At 57.1% G+C, this 10,696-nt stretch overlaps 1 protein-coding gene across 1 annotated transcript; it reads left to right on the forward strand.

Annotated features, from left to right (window-relative positions):
• The first annotated feature begins 9,438 nt into the window (after window positions 1-9,438).
• On the forward strand, window positions 9,439-10,126 carry NEUROG3 (neurogenin 3). The gene has a single exon (XM_005530532.2). The coding sequence runs from the start codon at window positions 9,584-9,586 to the stop codon at window positions 10,124-10,126; it is 543 nt and encodes a 180-aa protein (XP_005530589.1). The 5' UTR covers window positions 9,439-9,583.
• Window positions 10,127-10,696: the final 570 nt, after the last annotated feature.

Here is a 10,696-nt window from a genome sequence, read left to right on the forward strand (position 1 = left end):
CTGGTGGTTTCTAGGGAGAGAAATCCTGCTCCAGCCTACACAGCACACTCTAGAGTTGGGCCCTGCGCATGGCTACCACTTATTTAATTGCTCCTTGTCACCTCAGTTTTCCTGGTCTCTGTCTTGAATAATGTGTTGTGGTAAGTTAAGAAGCAAGGTGTGTTTTAAGGGTGGATTTGTGTGCAAAGAGAGGAAGGGGGAAGCTGGGGAAGGATGGGGAAATTGAAGTTGGTTTGTGGCAGAGACTGGGCTGGGAAGGTGGGAATGAAAAAGGGAATGAAAAATTACAAAAGTAATTTTTTTTTTCCTTTTTCTAATAGTGCTTTGTAAATGTGGGGGTGGTGTGAAATATGAGCTAGCCCAGAAACCGGGAGGTGGCAGAAGCACGGTTAAACTTCAGGTGGTTTAAATGAAATGGGGGGAATATTTTGGGATACAAGAGAGCAGTTATCCCTTAAGAAGAAAATCTGTGGGCTGTGCTGAATTCTCAGCCATCCCCGGGGTCATTCACAGTGTTTGGGTGGGAGTGATGTCAACCTGATAATCACAAAGTAAACCCTGTGTGATTTTTTTTTTTTAATAAATGATTTATTCAAAAGCTATTGACCCTTCCCATTCCCTAGGATGTGAGGGAATTGGCTCTTGGCTTCATGGTGACTGGAGGGAGGGATGATGCCTATTGGGAGGTGGCTGCAGGAGAGAGATGCAGCAATTCTCTGCTCAGCTGCCTTCTCCAGAGAGCTGATGAGAAAATCGTCTTCAGATGGGAGAAGAATGCTGATCTAATTTAATCCCAGTCCTCCTGGCAGGAGCAGCCACAGCTGGGCTGCTCCTCACAGATGCATCCTTTAACCTGATTGAAGAAAATTCCCTTTGGCTGCTCCTTAAAAGACTGAGACAACACCAAAAATTCCCAGAATTATGGATTATTCCGTGTGTGTGATTTCAAAGCGCTCTGACGAGTGTGAGCTGCCCTCCATCACCATTCAGAAAAAGAGATTTATCTCTCTGTGTCATGAGGGCACGGACTTGGCACAGAAACCTGGGCGAGCCTGGCTGGAGCATCGTGTGAAGTCCCTGCTGTATCTGCTGCTTGATGAAAACCTTGAATTTAGCGCAGATCCGGAGGAGAAGCGCCGAGCAGATCTCCCTCTGCTGGTGTGGATCCGCCACACACTGCAGGGCACTAATTACATACTGATTAATTACTAAATTGGGAATTAAATCTCTGCGTCCACACGGCACCGGGGGTTTCCTCAGTGGCCCTTTCCCCTGCTCTGCTTCCAGAAGCTTCTTTTTGCAGGCACAGCTTCCAAGGAAAGCCCTGCATAGCTCCACAGGGATTGTCATCTGTTCGTGAGGCAGCTGCTGGTTACAGCTTCACCTTCATTCCTCGGAGGTGGAATCAGCTAATTTCCCCCTGACAGGGAAAAATAATCAGTGTGAAAACTATTTAGCTAAAAGTTGTAGATTTTTTCTCTTTTCCTTCGCTAGGGCTTCCCAGCGTTCACGACTTTTCTGGTTATTCCAAGGTTCCCGTGCGGGTTCAGGAATTGGTTTTTGGGAAGAAATGATGTGCTGGGTGTTGGACTGCAGAGGGCAGGTGCTCACCGGGATCCTGTGGGCTGTGCCGAGCCAGGGACATCACCTCGAGCACAGGAACACCAGGGAGCTGCTTTGGCTTTGCATCCTCACTCAATGTCTGTGCCTCTGGGGGAGAGGGCAGCATCTTCATCTGCGGTGGGAGAGCAGCGCTGCTGTCTCGTCAAAATCACATTCACTGCATCGGGCTGCCCAAAACTGGCACGGCTCCATCTGCCTGTGCACTCGGGATGGAAATCCTGCTTGGCTTTGGATTCAGCTCCTGGCCTGAAGTCTGTCTCTGCAGCTCGAAGGGATAAGATTTTGCCCCGCAGCAGCGTTCAGAGCCCTGGGCAAAGGCAGCTGTTAAATGCCCTGAGGAAAGTGGGAATCCCGTGTGTTTCCAGCCTGCTCCTTTGAAGGAGGACCTTTTCCTTTTTTCCTGTGGGAAGTTTTGTCCTTGATGAAGCGCTGAAAGAGAAGAGAGGAGCCCGACTTGCCTGGGATGTGCACACCAGGACAAAGCCGAATCCTTCTGGGCATTTGGGTGCTGGCTTTCTGATCCCAGCCCCATCTCAGTGCTTGGACATTCCTTGGGGGTCAGCACCAGGGCTTCTGGGATGGGAGGTTTTGCCTGGGCAAGCAGAAGGAGCTCCTGGCACCAGTGCTCCCAGTGTTCCCAGTGTTCCCAGTACACTCAGGGGCTCTGCGGTGGGACCCGCTCAGGGCAGATCCCTCGGGCTGGAGCTTGGCTGGATGAGTCCAGCCCCCTGGAGAAATGGCCAAATCCATGGCAGAAGGGGAGGAGATGCAGGTAGGGAACTTCAGTGTGAGTTCCAAAAGCCTTGTCCCTCCTGATCGCAAGAGTGCAGAGCCTGCAGGAAGTGTCCCTCAACCCAAGGCAGGTCCATCCCCTGCTGGTCTCCAGCTTTCCATCACTTGATATTTCCTAAAATAGTTTCAGTTCTCTAGGAAAGGGAGGAGAAATATCCGAGCTCCATCTCGGGGCTCAGCTGTTAGCTTATTTCCACAAAAAAATGCATTTGTGCCGCAGAAAGCACCTGATGCACCCGAGGGAATGCTGAGGCCTCTGAGGAACTGTCCCGGCCCAGCACACGTGTGGGGTCATCCCACAGCCCCATCCCAGGAACGGGGGGGATGCTTGAGCCTCCCGTGAGGCCAGCAGTGGGAGGAGAGGTTGTCAGCAGCACCCCTGTCACCCCCGATCCTTCCATCCCAAGCCTGGAACCTTCTGAGAGGGGCAGGATGTGGCCCTGCCACCCCCAGCCCGGTGACAGCAGCAGCGGCACGCCAGCCCCCCACCCCAATTATTGCTGACATTGAAAAGCAAGGAGGAGAGCTGTGAAGAGGGTCATTTTAGTGGCTCTTTCTCTCTTCTTTTTTTATTTTTCCACCCCCCCGAGAAGGAAGTTAGAAAAGCAGAGCCCTCAAAGCCGCATTGAAAGGGTGACAGAGACGGGATAATGCGTAAGACCGAGGGAAGGAATCTCAGAGCGCTCGCCACGGTGTTTTAATGATCTGTTAACAATTGCCCCTTTCAGGGGAGAACATATGGTAGATGGTTTGCTTTTAAAATAAAAAAAAAAAAAAAAAAGGACAAAAAAAGAAAAAAGAAATTACTTCAGAAACTTAAATGATGGTGGAAAATGGTGGGGATTGCTGTGAAGAGCTGGGGGAGGGAGGCCAAGCCCCCCGGACTGAGGGATGTCAGATGATGAGAGGATGGCAGATAATGGATCCCTGAGCAGCGGGGCTTTGCTGGAGTCCGAGACCCCAAAAAACGCTGCGGGGAACTGGGGCTGGATGTCTGACAGCGAAGGAGAAGGATGAGGGTGCCGATAAAAGCCAGGAAGATGCCGGGACCCTTTAGGACATGAGCTGGAGCGTTCCCCCCAGGCTGCGGGCAGGGCAGATCCTTGAGATCCTCACTCCCTCCCACTGCAACCTGTTGGCACCAGCTTAAATTGTGGCTCACCAAAAAATCACACCCACAGACCAGCGGTAACCTGCCTTGCAGAGCTGGGCTGCAGCTAAACTGCTGCATTGCACACTGCAGTTTGTGTGAAATTATTATTACTATTATTATTATTATTATTATTATTATTATTATTATTACTATTATTATTACTATTATTATTATTATTATTATTATTATTATTTTACCATTATAATAATTACCATTATTAGAATCATATTTATAAATATTTATAAATATATTTTATATCATATTTATAAAATAAAATTAAATTTTACTTTATTATAATTATTATTATCATTATTATACTTATTATCAACATTATTAATTTTTAATTTTTATTATCATTATCATTATTGTATATTATATATTATATTATTATTAATAATAAATATTATCTATTTAATAATTATTATATTTTTAATTTTTAATAATAATTATATTTTTAATTTTTAATTTTTTTAAAATTTGTTGCAAATACATGATTTTTTTATCGAGATCCAGGAGTCAGGCTCAGCTTCACAGAGGTCCTGCCGTGGGCTAGCAGGAGGGGCTGTGCTGCTCGTGGGCTCCCCAGGTTTGTTATTCACCTGGACTTGGGGGAGCAGATGGTCCCATCTGGATACAAAACCTTCTCCTACCCAGCCCTGCAGCAGTGCAGGACAGGAGAAGGCTCCAATTCAAAGGAGTTTGGCAGATGGAGCCCAGTGCTGGATGAAGGGTTGGGAGAGGGGTACCAGCAAGGGGTGGGTGCAGATGGGCAGGAAAGGCTGGGGAAAGCTGTGGTGGGACACCAGTGCAGGATGTAGCAGAAGAAGGATGTAAAGATGTGGGGAAGGGAGCAAGGGAATGGCAAAACCAGAGCAGAGGAAGGGGTGATGCTTCCCAAGGCTGCGAGAAGAGCCCGTGCTGGCACAGGGCTGCACCAGGGTCATGCCCCAGGAGTGTGGGGACTACAAGTGCATTAAACCCTGTGGGTCAGTCATCACAGCGCTGCAGGGTGCCAGCTGTGGGTGGCATGGCCAGTGGGAAAACATCCACGCCACACGTTTGAGTCACATCCCTGCTGGCAGCGGGGGTTTGGCTGGAGCAGTGAGTCCTGCACCACACTGAGCACTTCTCTCGGTGGTGGCAGCGACCTGGCACCAAATTCAGTCGGCAAAGAAAGGGTTAAAATCCCCCCATCTCGTTCTGTCTCGCTTTGAGGGCTTTGCCGAAGATCTGTAGAGGGGTGGGTGGTGTGTGAGTCCATCGGGGCATCTCTGACCTTTTTTTCCAGATTGGGCAGGGTATTTCCTTCAAAACTCCTGGTTTTTGGCAAGTTTTTTCTTTTTGCTTCTCAAAAGGCAGCTCTGGTGGATTCTGGTGTGTTCAAAGTCTGACCGGTGGAGCCTCTTAATCAAGAGAGGAAAACATCTTTAATTATTTTGGGGGGGCCATTAAGGGCCATCTGTTTGATGGGCAGTTGTGAGTGAGGAGTTTCAGAGAGAGCCCATATGACCAGTTTGCTGTGCTTCTAACCCCATCATGCATTAAATGCCAGAAGTTGTATTTTTATCCTTATAGGAATGAAGGGCTGGTCAGGAAGGTGCAGTCTGAGCTCAGCATGTCCATGGGCTGTCATTATTCACTGGTGGCCAAAGGAGAGTTGATGCAAACGAATATTGAAGCCTCAAGTTTGTGTTGCCCAAATGGTGGCTGGTAAATTGACCACTGGTCTGAGTGCTGCTGTTGCTGCTGGATTCTGCCACAGCTCACCAGAAAACTGGTGTAAAATTTAAGGAACTTGGAAAACCTAAGTGAAGGAGATGTGTAACTGCCCTGTCTGCCCAGGGTGGAGGAGAAACCCTTTGTTTCTGGCAGGTGAGATGGGCTGGGGCAAGGAGCCACTCGCCACGAACGGGGAGGGGAGCAAGCCTGGAAGAGCTGGGAATGACAGGAGGAGACTGGCTCCCAGAGAAGTGAGAACCATCCTTCTCTGGCTGGGGAGATGCTTGGATGGCTGAACAAAGGTCACAAGTTTCACAGGAGCCACCTGTAGGCATCACAGACCAGTACACAACTGATCCTTTAGTACTTGGCATTTGTTCCCTGCCTTCCCTCTCCATGGTATTTCTTTTCCTTTCCTCTTTTCTATCCAGAGATAATCCAGGTTTTTTCTACGCTGAAGACTGTTGCCTTCTGATCCAGAATGTCTCCAGAACAGCTGTCTGCTCTTGCAGCCTCATGAAGCCATCTCCTGTCTGGCTGTTTTGAGGGCACCTAAGCACGGAGAGAGGTTTGTTGTAGAGTGGGATTGCACACTGAAAACCCTCGGGCTTTCTATCAGGGCTTCTCCTCTTCTGGTGAAGTGACAGCATCCCTTATCCCTGGGCTTATTTCTCCTTGCACAGAATCATAGAATTATAGAATGATTTGGATTGAAGGAATATTAAAGATCATCCTTCTCCACTCCCTGCTGCCATGGGCAAGGATGGCATCCACTAGACCAGGCTGCTCCAGGCCCTGTCCAACTTGGCCTTGGACACTTCCAGGGATGGGGCAGCCCCAGCTTCTCTGGGCAACCTGTGCCAGGTCCTCACTACCCTCACGGTGAAGAATTCCCTCCCAATATCCCGTTTAACTCTGCCCTTTGTCAGTGTGAAGCCATTCCCCCTTGTCCTGGCACTCCATGCCCTTGTCCCAAGCCCCCTCTCCGGTTCTCTCTGAGCTCCTTTAGGCACTGGAAGAATCTCTAAGGTCTCCCTGAAGCCTTCCCTTCTCCAGGCTGGACACCCCCAGCTCTCTCAGGTTGTCTCGTAGCAGAGGTTCTCCCAGCCCTTGGAGCATTTTCGTGGCCCCAAGCGACATTTGGGTGCTGATAGCAGGTGCTGAGTACTGCTCACATCGGCTCGCCCTGGAGCTCCCACCCCTCAGCTGCCCATTGAAGGGACAGACCGTGCTCTGTCGTGTCCAGGTCAGCGCTCAGAAGGTACTGAAGGACTTCCCGAGGCGGCTCCTTCTGTCCCGGCGGGCATTCCTGGCCCCTGCCCGTGGCCGATTCCCTCCCCGCTGCGCCCGCCCGTGCGCTCCGTCGGGCGGCTCCGGGGAACGCGCTCCAGCCGCCGCTCGCCGGGGCTCGCCTTTCCTCTCTATGTTTTTTTTAAAAATACATACATATAAATTTCTTTTTGCGCCTCTTCTTCTCCCACTCTGGTAGGAAAAGGAGGAGGGGGGGGGGGGGAAGGAAGGGAGAAATATTGTTTGGATTCACAAAGGGGGGCATCTGGTGCACCTTGCGCCTGGCATCTGTGCTCCTTGTGTCCCGAGCAGCGCGCTCGCACCGGGGCGAGGGGCAGGAGGGGCCGGCGTGCATCTGTCTGCCACAATAAAGTCACAAAACAGCGGCGCGGGCCCGGCCCCGCCGCGCTGCCCTCTCAAAGGGGGACGCGGGGCTGAGGCTCCCAGGTATTATGAGCCGGGAAGGTAGGGCCGGGGCAGCAGCTGCTCCGCCGACCCGCCCGACATATGGCAGCGCAAATCACGGTACCTCCTGAGCAGCCCGGCCGGAGGGAGCGGGGGAGGCACGGGGCGGCCCCCGGGGCAGGTGTCTCCGCCGTGCGCCCGCCGCTGCCGCCGCCGCATCGCCGGCCCCGCCGGAGCGCACCGGTGGCCCCGGGGCGGGCGGAGGGCGCGGAGCGGCCGGCGGCCCCCGGAGCCTGTGGTCACCCCCAGGATGGAGAGCGGGCCCAGCCTTATCTGTCCTCCCCTCTCCCGAGCAAACAGCCCCCGGCGGGCGGGCGGACGGGCTGCGGCCGAGCTCCGGCTCGCCAAACGTTCCCGACGCCTGGCAGGCGAGGGATGCGCCGGGGCCGCTCTGGTTACCATATGTTTTCAATAAAATAAGACAAATAGGGCCGGGAGATAGGGATTGCAGTAAAGCTGTTATAAAGCAGCATAAACCAGGCCAATGTAAACGGCAGCAGGGCCCCTCCTGGAAGGGCCGTTGGGTGCCAGCTCCGCACCGGGCGGCCCGGCCAGGTGTGAGCAGGAGCCCGCAGCGGTGCCCCCGCAGGTTTTTATCACGTTCGTGGTAATATGGTGCTTGTTATGCTAACTATGAGTAAACATCCCCGGCCGGGCTTTGTGGCGACGGGAGGGAGTTATCGGAAAGTGGCAGTGGGAAGGTGATTTAACAATAAAGTTGTCTTGTTTGCCAGCAGGTGATGTCTGCCCCCAGCCCCATGATTAATGCTTCCCAAAGTACTCCACTTTACAATCTCTTGTAATTATTTATTAAACGAAATCTATTTATTATTATTTTAGCAAACAGCGGTACCAGGTGGGGCTTTCTTTTCCTCTTCAGCTTTTGTTTGAAGGACGTTTGAAGTGGGCAGTCTGAGGCTTGGAAACACGCTCGCCAGATTTTTTTGTCATCCAATTGCACAGGCACAAAAAAAAAAACCCCAACCCCGCCGGGCCCTTCCTATTCATCCTCCGCTGTCCTCCGAGCCGCCCCTCGAGAAGGGGCGCCCGAGCCGCGGCGGTGGCCGGCCCCCCTCGGCAGGCTCCCCCGCCCTCGCAGCGGGGCTGTCCGCCCGCCGCACCGCGCTCCTGGACGGGCAGCGCGCACAGCCCCACACCGCCGCGCATCGCGCCTCCCGGGGCCAGCCCGTGGGGCCGGGGGCCAGGCCGGCCATGGGGAGCTGCCCCCCGCCCCGCCGCGGCCCAACGGGGCCGCTCCGGCCGCTGCCGGCACAGGGATCCCCGACCGGGATCCGCCGCGCCGCTTTGGTGAAGGAGAGGGGGGACTCTCGCCCCGCCGGGGCTGCGCCCTCCCGGCGGCCCTGCCAGCACCCCCGGGGGCGTCGTGCCGTGCAGGGGGAGCCCGGCCCCGGTACTCCCGGTCCCTCGCCCTCCGCCGGGGAAAGATGCCCGGGACCCGGGCCGCTCCCCGCCGCCCGCCCGAGCCGGGGCGCAAAAGTCCCCCGCACGTTTTGCGCACCGAGCTCCGGCGGGAGCGCGGCTGCCCCCGGGCCCGGCGCCGGGCCGACGGGGCGGGGGTGGCCTCGGGCCTCGGGAGGGCCCTTCCCCCGAGGGATCCAGCCTCCGTTTCCCTTGTGGGGGCAAAGCCAATGCGCGTGTTGGGGGTGGAGAACGGCGTTCTGTCCCCTCCCGTGCTGGCGCTCGCAGCCCGCAGCGCAGCGCAGCGCTCACAGCTCCGGGGATGTTCCTGGCGCTGCAGGGGCGAGGAGGAGGGTGACGGGAGGCGGCGGGGTCCCCTCGCTCCCGTCCGGGATCGGAGGGGATGTGTCGGGAGTGCCCAGCTGTGCCGGAGCAGAGGGAAGTGGCTGTGGCCGTGCCGGAATGGTGCCAGCTGGACCCTCACGTCTGGCACCGGAGGAGACACCGCCTGGCCCGGCGGTGCCTCCTCGGCCGCTCCGGGGTCCCGGCGCTTCCCCGCGTTCCGCAGCCGAGAGCTGGGGAGCCCTCTGTCACCGCGGGGCCCCTTTACCCCCGCCCCGACCCCCTCTGCAGCCCGGAGGGGTCCCGGAGAGCGCGGCCACCCCGGCCGTGGTGCAGCCCCCCCCGGGCGGGGTCGGCGGCTCGGCCCGGGGGTCCCGTCCCGGGGAGGGCGGGCGGGCAGGGGCGGGGGTCCCGGGGCGGCAGGACGCGGCGTGGAAGCCGGCGGGGTCTGGCGTAGCGGGGCCGGGGCAGCGGGCGGTGCTGGGCCGGCACGCTCCCGTCGGGCTGATAAGATAAAAGCGTGCCAAGGGGTGGGTGCGGGCGGGGGGGCGCACACGCCGCCCGGCCGGGAAATCCCCATTGTCTGCCTGCCCTATATATAGGGGCTTAACTGCAGTCGTGTGCCGGCGGTACAAGCTCTCCTGCCCGCACTCGGGGGAGCGGCGCAGAGAGCGCAGCCAGAGCCGCATTTCTGCCCCGCAGCCTCGGCCGGGCTCAGCGCACACAGCCGCGGGGGACAGGGCTCTCCCGGGCCGGCCGACGCGGGGTTGGCTCCTCAGGATGGCCCCGCAGAGCGACCGCTCGCCGGACGAAGGACAGCCGTATTTCGGTGGAGCCGAGGACCCTTCCTCGGCGGCCGGCGGGGGCTCCACGGGCAGCCGGGGAGCCTCCCCGGCCCGCACCGCCCTGGCCCCGCGGGACGCGGCCGCCCGCAGGAAGGGGAAGGCTCGGAGGGGCCGCGGCAAGGCGAGGAACGAGGGCTTGCTCAGCAAGCAGAAGAGGAGCCGGCGCATGAAGGCGAACGACCGGGAGAGGAACCGCATGCACCACCTCAACTCCGCCCTGGACGCGCTCCGCAGCGTCCTGCCCACCTTCCCCGACGACGCCAAGCTCACCAAGATCGAGACGCTCCGCTTCGCCCACAACTACATTTGGGCGCTCACGCAGAGCCTCCGCCTGGCCGAGCAGAACCTGCCCGAGCCCCCCGCGCCACCGCCAGCCCCCGCCGCCGCCTCCCCCGGGCCCTGGGACTCGCCCTGCCCCGCGGCCCCGCCGCCCGCCGCCCTGCGCCGCGGCCCCGCCGCCTTCCCCGCCTTCCTCTGAGCCCTCCGGCCGGCCCATGTCCCCCGGCTTGTGGCCTCCAAGGAGCCGGCGGGGCGGAGCGGGGACTCCCCGCGCTGGGCGCCGGGGGACGGCCGGAGCCTCGCTCCCTTCCCCGCCCCGTCCCGCTCGGCTGAAAAGCGCAGCGGGAGCGGGCGGACAAAATCAAATCACGGTTTTGTACTCGTTAAACGGTAAATTATATTAATTTGTCGCTATCGGTATTTATTGATTATATTTCGTACCGTATACGGATTTTGTATATAAGAGTATTTTTAGCAGCGGTGATGCAGCTGTCTGTACCCGCGGCTGTATTTTGGGTTTTCTGAAGAAAAAAGAAGAGGAAAAATAAAGCGTGTCGCGGCCAGACCTGTGCGACGCCGTGTTTTTATCACCGAGGGCTCTCCGGGAATTTCAAAACCGCGCGGACCAGGGGAGGGCAGCGCCGGCCCCCGGGGGCTTCCTCGGGTGCCCGGTGCGGGGTCGCTCCCTCGCGGGGGAGGAGCGGCGATGGAGAGCGGCGCAGCGGGGTCCCGCACCTGTGCCCAGGCTGGGGCTGAAATCCGGCCTCTC

The sequence above is a fragment of the Pseudopodoces humilis genome, chromosome 9 (assembly GCF_049639895.1).
Source record: "Pseudopodoces humilis isolate 2021_Gansu_Grassland_sample_001 chromosome 9, ASM4963989v1, whole genome shotgun sequence".
Lineage (NCBI taxonomy): Eukaryota > Metazoa > Chordata > Aves > Passeriformes > Paridae > Pseudopodoces > Pseudopodoces humilis.